Genomic DNA, 16,483 nt, shown 5'->3' with positions numbered 1-16,483 from the left:
TTGTTAACGGAAAATGAAGCCTCGAAACGACAAATATCAAGTCCGGTTCTCAAAAATACAGGGCTGTTCACAATTAAATCTAATGTGGCAGTGTTTACTGAACATATGACTGTACTTTTAGGATAAGAAAAATTATCCATGAACTAACTGAAGAAAACACAAGGTTTTACAAAAATGTTACTGTTTTTTATAGTTTTTCAAAATGGCAATATTAAGTACATTTAAGCCTGCTAAAACTGAACGCAGTAACTCCCAAAGCTGATTATGCTACCCAAGGTAGCTGCTAACTAGATGACTTATGTGGCCAAAAATCATGGAATTCTGTGGCTTTATTAGAACACTACGGATTAAAATGTTAAAAATCCAAAGTTACACCCTTTACCGTGAAAATGACCATATTCTTAGTCAAAACGGAAGTACATATAGCAACATTTCTTCATCATACAATAACCTATTTTCCTTCACAAATTACACCCTACAGTTTCAGTTATAATTCCATCCTGCTGATTTGTCAATATAGAACTTCAGAATCATTTTTATTACTACTTCATGATACCTGTTCTTGAAATATGAAAGACAATAAATGAATATGACACAACAACAACATGGTTCAATAGCTACATTTTTAAAACAATGACACAAAATGACACCTAGATGACCTTAGCCCTTAACCCTAACCAAACTGAATCTCACTAAAGCTCAATATGAAAAGCACTGTGCATGCATGATATCACATGATGCGATGACGCAATCAGCCTAAGTCATACTCAGGGAATCGCTGGCCGGGCCAGTGAAACCGCTGTGGGTACAGGCCGCGTAATTTCTTTCTGCAACCATAATGGGCCGCAATACGATAACATAGTACATACATGTATATGATTACATGTAAGTATAGGCCTATGAAGCTAGATATAACACAAGGTTATTACCATTATTATTTCCTCTTACTTAATAAAATAAAAAGAAATTGCTACAAATTAAAATTCTACAACGGTTTACCTAGGGTTCGAACCCACAATCTATGGATCCATAGTCTAATGCCTACACCACTGTGCTATGAGTCGTTGTGCCAGAAAAGTGTTTGTTTATCATACTTACTGATTACGGAATAAAGTGCATACACACAATATATTATTACTAGTAGTATATTAGTACTATTACATAACATGTATATAATCCTAACCCTAACCCCTTACCCTAAACCTAAACCCTAACCCTGAGACCCTAACCCTAACCCTGACAATCAGGGTTGTAGCTAGGCCAATTTCTATGCCAGGTGGCAAATTATTGCGAAGCCGAGTGCGCGTAGCGCGTGGAGCTCTCGCGCTTACGGCCGGGTGTCCAGGGGCCAGCTTAAGGGTATCACCCCCTAAAAAATTTTTTTTTTGCTCCTCTTATGATGAAACAATCATTTATTAAAAAAAAAAGTTAAAATACATATTTTTTTTTGTGCCGGGTGCCGGGCGGCCCGCCCGGCGTAGACTATGCCATAGTCGAATTTGATTAAAAATATGTTATTATTAGTCATGATGAACCCATTTCGTTGAACTCAAAATTATACTGATGTTTATTACAATTAAAGTATTCAATAGTAAAATGGTCATAAAGAATTAAGAATATCAGATGATTAGTGACAGTAAAAGTAATTGAATGCAACATTATCTTGCATAATTATAATGGCTTACTTTAATACTGAACAATTCTGATTTTGGAATCTACCAGTTTATTGATAGCGAACCACGAAAATCCGACTATGGACTTTGAATTTTAAGCAGAACTTTGCCCCGGGACTTTGCTCTCTAAAAACACACTGTCAAGCATACTTGTTTATCAGTCCATTAACCACAAGTACTAAGCATGGTATAGTACAAGACGCGCTAGATGTTTGATGAGAGATTAACTTTCGCGTCAACACAAAAGCGCCGCAAACACCACAGATACATGTAGTTGTGTACGGTGTAATTAATGGTAATGGCGCAGGCCCGGAAGATTTAAACCATAGCCCCCAGGACCATAGCGAGATATGGGCGACCAATCACAAGGCAGATCCATTTAAAGATGCATTACATCATGGCCAATTTTAGTTAGGCCAGAAATTGGCCTAACTCTCCATAGAGTCCTGTGTTAAAAATCTTAACCGCAAGGCAAAGTCAGTAGTCCACTTGGGAAGCTAAGAAACAGTTGCATTCAAATCCATCATGTCCATTAAATTGTCTGATCAACATAGCTTACTACTCATGGACCTTTGAGTCCAGTTTAGGCCTGGCATTTTTCGGGTAATTTTGTACCCGGTACCAGTGTTTTTCGGGCGGGTAAACCGGTACCGAAATTGCAAGTTGTTTTTTTCCGGTTTTGTAGTGTTGGTGGACCTAGACCTAAATGCTAGGATCATTCATGGTTGACCTAAAAAAAAAAATATAAAAAAATTCAAGATGTTTTGTATTTTAATATGAAAATTGATAATTTGTATTCATGTCATACTCTATTAATGATTTCAAAATGCATTGAATTTGAATGCATTTTGAAATCATTAATAGAGTATGACATGAATACAAAATATCAATTTTCATATTAAAAATACAAAACATCTTGAATTTTTTTTTTTTTTTTTTTTTTAGGTCAACCATGAATGATCCTAGCGTTAGGTCTAGGTCCGGGACACTACAAAACCGAAAAAAATAAAAAACTTAAAAAAAAAAAAAAAATTATGACATTTAACATATCAACCAGGGACTAATTTTATATCATCAATAGGAATACACTCTCCAATGCATTTTTAGATTTGTACCTACGATTGGTTTGAAAAGTGCAATGGACATCAAAAAACACCATGGACGTTAAAAACACACTTTTTAGCGCCACACAAAAGTACGATGCTTACATGTAGCTTAGAATGACTCACATAGGGTGCAGAACCTATGTAAAGTGTGCTTCGCGTATTGCATGATCGTAAGTTTGTACTTTATTGACGCATCACATGCAGTAACAAAATCCAAATTATTTTCGCCAGTTACGTAACCACTCGGGTATAAGCCCACCCCCCTAGATGGCAGATTTCACTTCAAAAATGGGGGTGGGCTTATAACCGGGGAAGGGCTAGTGCATGAATTTAAAAATAAGAACAATCTTCCCCCATTTGTATATGCCCAATGTACCAGTAATTTCTATCATCTATGTCAATTTCTTAAAATTATAAGTGTGGAATGTTAATCATCAACTGATATTTTTTTTATTTGTTCTTAAATATGAGAGCAAAGCATTGATTTGTTTTAAGAACTTGGCCAAAATTTAGTACTGGGCTTATACCTGAGTGCACCCTTGTTCCCAGAATGTTTTGAAAAATAGGGGGTGGGCTTATAGCCGATGGTGGGCTTATACCCGGGTGGTTACGGATATACCAATGGTTACCCAACTGACCCACCCATCTGACCCACAAGAAGTAGCTCATGGGCCCAGTACGACTCAGTGATTTAGTGAATTTTGTGATCCCGACTATGGCTTTGGGTCAAGTCAGGTTGGGTGGCACACAGACATTTTCCTGGGTGCCCTGCTCATCTCTATGTGAGAATTTATCTGGCATACTTTTTAGTTCAATTATTTCCTTCAAGTTTCGGCACATCAAAATATTATTCTCCGAAAAGTATTCAATAACTTACTTGTCATCCATACTTCTGCTCCTGGTCACTTTGTGTTTACTCTCCTCTATTTTATCTGGGGATTCGGGCTTACTCTCTGTGGTGCTCATACTGACGGTGCACAAAGAATTCGGAAGACCTCAATCACAATGGTAATGCTACTGAGCTCCTATTCTAAAGGCCATGTATGAGTTGGGGTAGCTGGAAGATCAGTTGTTTCACTAATGCTATTCGTAGTAGAAGAACATGGATCCCCGGATCACACATACACACAACTGTACATCCTGGAGTAAACAAAATAACACAAAAAACAAGTTGATTAGTCAATTAAGAAGTATGTAAAACATGGCTCCGATGAATAACAATTTCAAGTGAAAGAATACAGATCTTAGTGTTCATAAATATTAAGAGATCTCAAATTCAGGCATGGACAAATGTGTCTGCCCTTAATCTCATGAATTGGACTTTTGCCCTCTTGTAGTTGTAATTGAATTTGTGGCCGGGGCCTCATTGATACCATTTAACTTTTCCATGCAAGTACCATAATAATTCATCAAGCTTTTTGAACATATTTGTAAAATTATCTCAAATGACCCTCAGATGACATCTGTTGACATCACACGAGTCAGACAAGTCCCATTGAAATCAATCATATTACTACCACAATCTGCGGTCTTGATGTGTTTTTTTTGCTGGGCCTCCAGTATCATCAAAAAACATCAAGGCCACAGGGCCGGCAGGCCTTAGGCCGGAGACTTCCATATGACGACTAGACACTCCAAGTGAGTTCCAAAATAGAAGTGCCCAGCACTGGACAAGAAAACAACAGTAAGCTTGACACCATAGAATATATTCTACTTTTTAAAACTTTTACCCCATAATTTTCCTCATTCAATTTCAAGCCCTGCCCTCTATCGGGGGCTAATTTATAGTTAAAGCTTCTTGGATGTATACATATTTCTTGGTAATAATGAGTGAGTTATTTGATGTAAAAAATAACATTCTTTGTTTAATATCTAGTTGGATATCCAAATTTAGTGGTTAGTGGTTCTTTTTTGAGAGAATCTTGCGTCATTGCATCTAAAAGCGGGTCAGTCTTATTTCTATAGATTGGTTGCGATTCATGAGATGCTAATTTCTATTGTATTAATTTCTAATGAGACATACTTGCAGCTTTTCATTTCTCACACACTTCATGGACATGAAGAATATAGTTGTTCATGTCCAACTTAGTTTTGTCAGCACTGCCACAGACATTGACTGTTAATGTTATTTGGACAATAAGCTAGTCATGAAACGTGTAGCAGAAGCTTGTGGTTGTCCCCAGTAAGTGTATCCACACAGCATGCTAGGACTGAGCCAACTTGACACGGCGAACCTGTGTGTTTTTGTTCGGGGTCCAATTGAAATTGTGTGGCAGGCACCATTTCCAATAATTGAAACTCCCGACTCCGACCTGGACTGGAGTTCCAACAGGTGCAGTGTATGTGTTTATACATGTGTTTAATGTGCATTCACATACAAATGTAGCCGTTGGTACGAAAAAAATTGTTGCTTAGTATTAATTGTTAGTATTTAATGAGTGGCGCTGGTCGGTCGTCAAAACAACTTTGATCAAGCAAGGTTGCAGAATTAAACAGACTCATAATATGGGCGGAATTTGTACTTCAGCGCTTGTGAAGTTGCGTTTCCGGTGAAAGTAAGTAAATACTTCAGAGATACATAAATGTTAGCCTAGCTAAATTAGAGCCAATTGGACAATCTAAAAAATTGTTTTGATGCGTTTTAAAACTGAAGACGATATGATGACTGAACGTGTTATACTACCACCCTCTATCCAAGTTCTATCCACACAGTAAACTATCTATCGTGTCGTCGTGGTCGTGGATAATAGATAAGTAGGTATCCTAGGTGAATTCAAATTTGCCATCAAATTGCATCGTTTTATATATCAAATTAAAGCCCTTGAGTAAACTAAGCCAAAACTGAAAACCTTTTTTTCATAGCACTTTCCGTAGCAAAGTTACATCTTGTCAAAGATTGACTTTCATCAAAAAGATTCAGCTAGCAAAATTCCCCAAAACAGCATTTCGGGGGTGTTTCTAGATCTTAGTCTCATGGCGATGGCAGCTTTTTTAATGGAACTGCTATCAAAATCCTCTAAAATTCCATGTGCGACTTGATTATCACCATAAAAATCATATATTTGGGTCAAGTGAAGTATAGAAAACATATTTATGTAGGTTTCCTTCACCCACCTATTCTCGAAAAAAAATTCAAATTTCTATGTAAATATGCATTGTGTTGGGGCCCGGTCTCGGCGAATTAAGCTGACTAGTAAATGTGTTAACTAAGGTTTGGCTAGGTTACCTATAGATAGATTTCTCGATCAACACGAGCACTGCACTGCACTGTCAAGTCATGAATAGATTACGTATTTGTATTGTTCTTTAAAAAATGGGTTTTCTACCTATCATGCCTATGGCGCCCTTAAATACAGCAAGATAATGTAAGACAGTTTATATGTGAACCTGTTTAGGTATGTCAGTAAGGACTAAGGGTGCCGAATTTTGCACCTTAACCTTTTCGCCCTAAAAATATCCCCCCTTTCAGCATATTGCGTGAATAGAAACAACTACTAAAGCACCAAATATTCACTGAAAATCTTCGCTGAAAATGTTCAACCCAGTATAAGAATTGATTTCTATTCACATTAATAACAAACATCAATTTGCTTACCGAAATGGGAGAGTCTACGGGTCAAACACGTAAAATGGCGATCCAGAATGAACCATTTTGCAAATGGGTGATGGCATTAGGTATGTAAAAATAATAATAGAACTTGATTACTTGAACCAAAATTGCTGCTCTTTTCGTCGTAATATTTTCAACGGATATTAATAAATATAAAAATATTTTTATCGCAAATAAGCATTTTTTATCGGCAATCAATTTATTTAATGTTATTATGTAATTTGTTACAATGCTCCAACCTAAAATATAGTCGTATGGCCTTCATGTCAATTAATCAATTATCAATTATTGATCATAAGGGATTAAAGTTCCTCTTCACTGTTTAAGGGGTACTACACCCCTGTGGTAAATTTGTGACTATTTTTGCATTTTTTTCAAAAATTAATTACACACTGGTAAAAAAAATAATGTATATTATTGGGACAAGGAATCCAATTACTACACTGAAATTTCAGTGAATCAAGACAAGCGGTTCAGTAAATATGATAGGAAATGAGGTACATCCTAGCGGTACCTCATTTTCTATCACAAGTATTGAACCGCTTGTCTTGGGTCATTGAAATTCCAGTGTAGTAATTAGATTCCTTGCCCCTATAATATACATAACTTTGTTACCAGGGTGTTATTAGTTTTGAGAAAATGCAAAAATAGTCACAAATTTATTGAGGGGTGTAGTACCCCCTTAAGGGTTCTGTAACCCATATTTGCTCTGTTTTTGCACAGTATTTTTTTTTTTTTTTTTTTGCGGGACCTGAGAGCACATCCCAATGATCAGATACACCAAATTGCATTTTGAATACTAAAATATATAAACTCTTTATGACCATTTTACTATTGAACGCTTTAGTTTAAACATAAACATCAGTAGGCCTAGGCCTATAATTTTGAGTTCAACGGAATGCGTTCATCATGATTAAATAATAATAACATATTTTTATCAAAATTCGACTATGGCATAGTCTAATAAAAGGCACATTTAGTGATTTGCTCATCCGGATGATCGTAAAAAATCATCAAAAATTCAGATTTTGGTACCTTTGTCATTTATAGCATGAATGATGTGCTAATATATACTGGCAGTATATAAATAAGCTAATATGATGAGGCTTCAACTTTGTCAATAATGTTATTTCCTTGTTGTTTGCCCAATTTTTTCATTTCAAAAACACATAATGACATTTGAACTTTTTGATACTTTCGCTGAAATCACTGAATGTGAAAACAAAATAGTAGGTCTTTTGGGCAACTTCATGTATGTTTTCAATACAAAAGGTCAAAGTACCGGTATTCATTTTGTTTTTTTGGGGTTTTTTTTCTTCTGCACTAACAAGTAGAGGGTCATAAAAATTCTCAATGAAGGCCTATGCAGCGGTGTCCAATGGCGAATATTTGAGAAATCCATGAAATATTCTATAGTATACGTGTTTTAAAACTCATCCTTTGTGATTAAAAACGAATAGAACAAAAGTAGGCCTATATATGCTTCTGTATATTATTGCTTCATCCAACAAATGGAAGTAAACCCCTGCATAAATTGGCATTATGGCATTATAATTCAAAAATGATCAGAAATCTTCAGTGTCTATTAAAAAAAAATCAAATTGCTGAATTTTCCCTTTTAATACCCCCCCCCATGTTGTTTTTACACCAAATCTGTTTATATTTCCTTTTAAAAATATACACTTTTATTAACGTAGGCCTAGGGCCTATATACCACATCACGTTTTAATCAAAATAAATTATAAATAAATAAATGATAAATAATAGCCTAGGCCTATAGGCTATAGCAACAAAAAAAAAAAAAAAAAGCGCAGTGATTTATAGTGCGCTACGCACAGGCACAACGCCTAGACGTTGATCCACAAGCCTCAGCACACTTTTTACAGGTTGTCGCTGACCACTACGGCCCACGAGTCATTCCACAAACCATTAAACAACAAATCAGGGACTTTGCTGCTTAAAGGCTTAATGTACGATTTCCTTCAAATTTTAAATTTGTCATTATATACTCAAAATGCTGAAATAAAACTAGTAATAATGATCGGGAATGGTTTCTGTCCATTTTGAGCTGAAATAACGAGGTAACGTGAAAGAAACACTTCTTGTTATTTTGGCCGTTTAACACGTAGTTCTATGGGCGGACATAAAGTCATAATTTGAATTATGACTTTATGTCGAACTTTGCTCTGTTTACCTACAAACACAACAAATTTGGCTGATTCCATTTAGGTGCAAGTTGTGACATGTGTAAACATTACAAATATGCCAAAAAAAAAAAAAAAAAAAAAATTAACCAAATTCATATTATAAGATTGTACATTATGACTTTAACCATAATTAACAGCAGAATTAATAATAATCAAATAGGTCTATTAGGGCCTATAAACAATAATAATAATAGGCCCATAATAATAATAATAATAATAATAATAATAATAATAATAATAATAATAATAATAATAATAATAATAATAATAATAATAATAATAATAATAATAATAGTAGTAATAGTAATAATAATAGTTTAACAATTTTAATAATATAAATAGATATAATGTAATTAATATTATAATAATATTTTTCAGATATGGAGCTTATTTATAGGTTAATGTTTCACTACCTATGTGTGTATGTAAATAAATAGGGCCCTATTGTAAATATTGCAAGTAAACAATCTTGTTGACTGCTTTTTTTTCATGAAAATTGAGTTTAAAGTTCTTTGTCCATATTTAGGCATTGCGTATTTCTATTTCTTCAGCTTTATTTTACCACCCGCCAGGTCATATCTCTGTGTCTTGACCCGTTACCTGCCTGCGGTTTTCTCGGGGGTTTTCTTTGTCACTCCAGCTTTGTGTTGTCTGTTTAGTGAGAGTTTTCGCGGTCACCCCATTGTATAAGTCGCGTGCCGTAAATTAAAACACAGCTCGTTAAGGGTCGGGGAATCCCTTTATTCATTATTGCCTAATGACCCACATCATCAGCTATTGTTACGTCATTGTAAAAGTTTGAAAACAGAGTGCTTAAACCGTCCCGTCTAGCTTTTCAAATTCAATTGAATTCATCTGACTAGGATACCAGCTGTTATTGTTTTGTTTTGTTTTGTTTTTAAGTTTGGGTCTTTGAGCTTCTTTGTTTGGTTTCAACCCAAATTTGCTTGGTAGAGGGTAGTCCAATAGGTCTAGTTCATAGCCAATATACCGGTAACTAAGTAGACCCCCTTAGATTAGAATACATAGGGGATAGGCCTAATATTAGCCTATATTTACACTATTTTGTTCGATTTAGCTCCCGATTTAGCCTAGATCAAAATGTTATCAAAATTTCACTTTAAGCCTAATAGGCATTGGAAGCTATTGGATTATGAATGTAGTCCTGTTTTATTTGACAACATATTTTTTTCTGGAATCCCCTGGAATCGGAGAGGCAAAACATCTGAGAAACCATCGGGAGAAACATATCAAGGCATGTGCATCATCAGATCCATGTATGTTTTTGTATTGAAAAGAGGAGGGTATTTTTCTTGGGTCATTATCATATTAAACAAAGGAGTAACAATTGAACACTGAACATTGAACAATGAAAGTTAAACTAAAGTTTACCGTTGCCACGCGAACAGGGCGCCAACTTTTGAAAACTTCGAAGTTTAAACCCATAAAAGGAAAATGTGAATCATGAAAAAATACAGGGCCTGAAAAATACCGCAGACTATTTAGACTAGCGCCATCACACATTTTACATGTGACCTGCGTTGACCTAACATATGCTCGTGACCAATAGTTTCTAAATACCCCGGTGTGTACCGGCATTCTCGTAGCTATCCTACGCAATCTTTACACGGCCTGTTTCTTCATTCCTTTGTGATTCACACGAGAGCAACACAATCAAATATACGATCTGTAATAGAAAGTTCCTGTTTACAACAATCATGGAATTTTGAAAAGGATTTTGTCTTAAACAGAGGAGGAAATACCGTTTGCCGGTTTCTTTGCTCATTACGTAATCAGTCGGGTATCGCGAAACTGCAAAGGTTGCCGATATTTGCGATTTGGTCAACACGCATAATTTTGCAGCTGTAGCAGGAGTGCTTGTCAGGCTAGCGACACTCCGGCACTTTTTGGAAGACATGAAGTACAGCAGACAGTTACATGTACAATGTGATTTTCTCATTTATAATTAGGATTACGTCATTGCCAGAATGCCAGAGCTTGTTTCATTTGTTCATTAGAATGATTGACAGCGGTGGGCGGAGCAAATACTCTAAAATGTGATTCTCTAATAAATTATAGGTCACTAGGTCAATTCGGACCGTCTCTTCCTCAGATCTCTATGTAGGACTCTATGGTATCTTCTCATTACACGTTCGTAGTAAGACTTGGCCGGCGATGACGCCTGTCTTCAACCGCTGTATAGCACGGTATAGGCAGTTTGCAGAGAGTGTCGCTTCTCTACCTTTATTTTCTCTGTGCTTGTTGATGAACGTAAATGAACCGGCGCGGTCTCACGTTGATGTACGTGTTCGCCGGCTTGAACATACGGCAGGAATCTTGGTAGAAATCATCGAAAAATAACATTTGACCAAATCCAGCGTACTGATCTTATTCTTCTCATGTGCACCTAATGGGGGATATCGGTATTGTGGAGAATTCGGGCAACACACGGGCTTTGTCACCTTTAGAATTATACCCGAATTTTAGCACTGTGTCTTTGTTTTCTCCTATAGCTCCTACAATGCAAGATGACATGCTGATGGATAAATCTACAGGCAAGCAGCAACTTTTGCAGCAGCTTTCTCCGAATCCCGCCGACTTGAGTCCTGATAGTTCAGACCTTTCCCCAGGTTCGAAATCAAAATCTGGCGGTTCTAGCCCGCTGACAGTTCCTGACAAACACAAAGCCCCGGTGGACTCCGCGCCGAATATCCATCTGACCAGCTCCCCGTCTGTTCTACAACAGCAGCTCGCCTACAACCACGAAGCCCAAGGCACAAATATTGGGGTCAATTCTGCTCCTACCACTAGTGTATTCAGTACGCCTAGTTTATGGTCAACTGCTGGAACTGCTGAAGAAACATTTTTCCAGGGTTTACCAGCTATGAATCATGTAAATGGCATGCAATTTCAGAACTTTCCGCTCAACTCTTCGCCGTTATTCAGCCCAACATTACCGTCGCCGACACCCGCACAGCTGGCCAGTATGCAGCAACAACAACGCCGCAGTCTACCGCCACAACATCAACAGACCCCACAACATCAACAACAAACCTTGTTTCCAACAACCATGACCACGAGCCAACTTCAGCAAGCACAGGCCCAACAGTTACAGCAACAATCTGGAAATCTATATCTACCCAATCCCAACAAACATCAGCAAGGATATACCACAAGCTGGAATAGTCAGCAGCAGCAACAACAGCAGCAGCAACAACAACAACAACAACAGCAGCAGCAGCAGCAGCAGCAACAACAGCAGCAGCAACAACAGCAGCAGCAATCAACGTCATGGAGTTCCCCAGCTCAGCAAGCAGCAGCTGCAGCCGGTATGCAGAGTAACCCATGGGGTACAGTAGGATCACCCCCAGCTCCAGCGACAAATACAAATATGGCAAATCAGCAGCGAAGGTCCATGCCCCCAATGAATATGCCGGGACAGCATGGACATGGTCAGGCCACCCAACACCAAGGATCCATATCTCCTTTGAAAGCACGAGGCCCCTCGAATCCTGTTATCTCGCCCCCAAAATTTCATCGCAGTACCTCCCTACCAGGCAAGGGGTACAACCAGCCACCATTACATTCAACTTTAAACGCGGCACCAAACTATGAATTTACAAGAGATCATCCAAAACGAGATTTCAACACTAACACGCTTATTTCCATACCAGGTAAGAACTAGACTTTAACATTCATGCATTTAATTAAATGTTAACATTTCAATTTTTCAAATGTTCCCGATTACAAACATTGTGCATTTAGACTTACTCGAGAAGTCAAGCTTTGAATTTACTTGCCAATAGCTTTGCATTCGAGTCCCTACCCTCAAGTAGAAATTGATGAAGCATGACGCCATGCAACATAATTTGGAAGTTCGGAAGTTGCCAAAATTGCATTTCAACTCAATTTTAGACTTTAAAATCTGCAATCTTTTTTAAAGATACAGTTGACGCATCTACATGTACGGTACCGTACGGTATTAAATATCCCAATTTTAACATTGACACTGACAGAATATTTAACATGCATTGCAAAAGATGTCAATGCTGATCTACCGAAGCATGATAGCTTGGGACTCTATTCTACATGTAGCTTTGATTGAACCCGGCTTTGAATGAGGAACTATTGTGTGCAAATTCAAAGCAAGACTTCTCCAGTAATTTGTGAAAAGAGTATAGAGCAAAGACCCTGCATTTTTAAATGCTCTGGTTTCAGCCCCTCACTGCTTTATATTCGTAGCATACCGTAGTGTTGTAAATTTAAGACATTCATTTCTGTACTAATTCTCATATTAAAGGAGTATTTTGTGATCCTAGCATCCTCTTTTTATGACATTTTTCAGTAGATAAAAAAAAAAAAAAAGCTTATTCCCAAAATTTCATTTGATTCCGATTTATGCTTATGAGTTATGCATGATTATGTGTATTACACTGCTCCATAGACTCTGTTGTAATTTCGTTCTGGTATACCAGAAGTCCCAGAACGAAATTCAAATTTCACGATATCTTTGCTAAACGAATTAATCTGCAAGAAATGTTTTGTACATAAACATTATGTAGCCAGAGGTTTCCAGTGATATAAAAATCTCAACTTTTTTTGAGAAAAGTGGGGGGGATGATGCTGTGGATCACTAAATGCCCTTTTAAAGGAATTGAGGATGAATGATGAACTTGATCATGATGGTCTTTAATCTGAATTTGCATAATTAGACGAGAGTCAAGGCCAAGCCAAACATTGATACCACTATACATGTATGTTCCAGGGATCAAAATACATGACCAGGCCCAGGCTAACTGAGATGTTTCTCCATCTGGAGATTTGATGATTGTGCTTTCTGTTGCTATGAATGATGCACATTTAAAAAAAAATACACAAGGCCTTGACATTGATTTAAAATAATGTGACCATGGAACCTATTAAAAAAAAAAATTTTTTTAAAGATTTTGGATTGCATTGGCTCAGGTTTTTTTTTATCTAGTGATTATAGAACGTTTGTCTGCTCTATTTTAGCAGCATCTAAATTAGTACGGTACATGTAGGCCCGGTGCTCGCAATACCACATGCATACATGCACAGATGCATGTAACTTTAAGTGCATGTAGAATTTTGCCTGTGCATGTAAAATTGTGTGAAAATCAGCCAATTTTTAGGAAAAAATCGAGAGTTGTGCATGTAAGTTTTATTTTGTATTTCGACCCCTGTGTAGGCCTAGAATTTCATTGCAATTTGCAAGAATCCAGTTCAAGGATTTCTAGCAACAGTATTTTACCAGTGCACTGCAAAATCTACGAGAATTTCTTTAGATCCACATAAATCGCGGATTCTCAATCTCACCAAATTTGTAGTCCAAATAAGTAAAAAAATCTCCGGCTCAGAAATCCTTCACAAAATCAATTCACGCAAAGATTCTTGTAAAACATCAAATCCAATTCCGACACTGGCGATAGTTTAGAGGCCAGAGCAAGGAAAAAATACCTTCCGACAATGCCCATTAAAACCATTAGTTAAGCTTAAAACTCAAGCGCTAAAATGTGATGCGATCAAGCAAAATGAGTCTGATGTCGATCAAAATCAGAATTCAGTTTTCAATCTCATTAGATGAGCCATTTTCAGAGCTATATTGTGCTGAAAACCCCATCATAATCAGACTTATGGTTCTAGAGATATGGCGAATGGCCATTTTAGTGTTGCTCAGAACAATAAAATACAAAGAAGTTGAATACTATTATTATTGATTATATCTCAAAATCAATATTCCCGACATCTGACTCATTTTGCTTGATCGCATCACAAATGACGAACTATGAACTAGAAACACCGACTTTTGGTTCACTTCCGGATTTCCGATGCAGATTTTCGCCAATTATTGCTGCTACATGTATTTATTATCGACCAAGTGAGCAACTTGGGAAGCTTAACAAGATAGCATTTACAAATGTATATTAGGCCGTATAAAATTAATGTTTTGGTTCTCGTCCAGAGGATTTTCATGAATTGATGAGGGAGGGAGGTTTTTTTTTTTTTTTTTTCAATGTAAAATTAGCATTGTCAGTAGTTTTCGGTCTTCTCCAACAGTGCTCGAGGAAACGACGAGGCCCTTTTTTTTTTTACAAATGTGAGATTCTGAGGGATAACCCCCTAGAGTACCACAAAAAGACTTGGAAGTCATGCTTGTTCTCTAATAAACTTATTTATATGTATGAAGATTTCATAAATCATTACAAAGTCTAAAAAAATTGAAAAATCTTTAAAAAAAAAAAAAAATCTGACAAATCCCAGAAATTGAGGAGGGAGGGGACGAGAACCAAAATATTAATTTTACACGGCCTTAATGAGCTTTTTTGCATATTGCATATTATTAGTAGTACCGGTATTTATAGAGCTTTGTAATAATTGATACACCTTTGTGTGGGCCACCTTGATTACGAATTATAATTCTAGTTTGTATACTGTATGTGTGTTATTTTATAAACTATATATTCTGAGACAGAATTAGAAAGACTAGTCTGATGTCACTGTTGGTCAAACTCCCCACGACCCTAGATTGATTTAGTAGCATGTAAAAGGAAGGTTGAATCATCTGTTACCTTCATCAGAGAAAAGGAATTGCAGTTGGTATAATTAAAACCCTAGAACCACTGAGCCATATTTTGTAACTCCAACTAGGAAAGGGGGATTGTTGTAACCCTCCAATTTTCAATTACAAACATATTATATAGGCCTAAGTAGATGCCATTATATTTGGTACCATTGTATGTATATGGGTCTCCTCTCCTCTATCCAGTTATACCAAAAGAAGTACAAATTTTGCCCACATAATGTTGCTCTGAGTATGACGTCATAATGTGGCAAATTCTGGCTACAAGTACAAGTACATAAATTGATTGTCAGCTAAAAAGTCTACAAACATGCAATTTTCCCGAATTTTCTCCTAAAAAAGGAAATGACTAAAATCACTAAATGCAACCTATGAAGTAAAAAAAGTAAATTCTTTGGAATCATTTTACAAGAGTAGGGCCTAATGAAAATCATGGATTTGACTGTAGAAACCTCCCCGATCATCTTAGATGGTGGGTCCAGCACCTATCTATGATTAGCTTAAAGGTCGTTTGGGCGTAAATGTACATACCGTATTTCGTCAAATAAATGCCCCCGTGGGCATTGCATTTACCCAAGGGGGGGGGGGTTTATTCAAGGTCAATTTTAGAACGATAAAAAACGCTAAAATGACAAAATATGAACTAGAAACACTGACTTCTAGCTCACTTCCGGGTTTCCAATACAGATTTTCGCCAATTATTGACGCTATTATCGACCATGTGGGGAACTTGGTAAGCTTACTACACAAGATGGCATGAAAATATCGGCATTTTTGAAACATCTTGGTTGAAAAAAGTGGTGGGGGCGTTTATTTGAGGGGGGCAACTATTTGACGAAATACGGTATTTTATGACAGATGAAAAACCTGAGGCTTGGGAGACTTGGTATACCCCCCCCACACTTTGTAGTTCTAGGGTTGGTGATTGGGGTGATGATTAGGCCTACATGAACATGGAAATTATGGGAGGCTGATTCCAAGTTCTAACACTGTAACAATTTTACATGTATCATGTTTTCAAAAATGCTCTTGGTCCAGATTCCTGTCCAAATTGTATTGTAAACTTGAGGATGCACTTTTTAAACTGTTCATGTTTACATCTATTGTGTTTATGATGAGGCACCATTTTGTAGTCTTCTTTTCAAGTAGATCAATGCTACAATGGCTAAGAGGATCAACAAGTGTGTGAACAGGGCTAGGCTGAGTGTAGTATTGAAAATACATGAGAATTTAACAGTTGTGCTGGCTATTGAGTTGGTTTGTAATCAATATCCCTGCAAAATGTA

At 36.8% G+C, this 16,483-nt stretch overlaps 2 protein-coding genes across 2 annotated transcripts in view; one reads left to right on the top strand and one right to left on the bottom strand.

The window, feature by feature from the left end:
• The window catches only part of LOC140148619 (E3 ubiquitin-protein ligase MARCHF5-like), a 50,559-nt gene extending 44,129 nt beyond the window's left edge, over positions 1–6,430 (bottom strand). The window contains exons 1-2 of the mRNA XM_072170638.1: positions 6,375–6,430; positions 3,657–3,919 (exon numbers count right to left, since the gene is read on the bottom strand). Of these exons, the coding sequence (XP_072026739.1) occupies positions 3,657–3,745 (89 nt within the window). The 5' untranslated portion in view covers positions 3,746–3,919; positions 6,375–6,430. The remainder of the gene's footprint in view (positions 1–3,656; positions 3,920–6,374) is intronic.
• A 4,427-nt stretch (positions 6,431–10,857) lies between these two features.
• LOC140148610 (cytoplasmic polyadenylation element-binding protein 2-like) overlaps positions 10,858–16,483 on the top strand; it is a 35,970-nt gene continuing 30,344 nt past the window's right edge. The window contains 2 exon segments of the mRNA XM_072170626.1: positions 10,858–12,254; positions 12,256–12,270. Coding sequence (XP_072026727.1) covers positions 11,007–12,254; positions 12,256–12,270 — 1,263 coding nt within the window. The 5' untranslated portion in view covers positions 10,858–11,006.

Source organism: Amphiura filiformis, chromosome 1, assembly GCF_039555335.1.
Source record: "Amphiura filiformis chromosome 1, Afil_fr2py, whole genome shotgun sequence".
Taxonomy (NCBI): Eukaryota; Metazoa; Echinodermata; class Ophiuroidea; order Amphilepidida; family Amphiuridae; genus Amphiura; species Amphiura filiformis.
The sequence above is the reverse complement of the archived record's forward strand: the minus strand, read 5'-3'. Positions and strand labels throughout refer to the sequence as shown.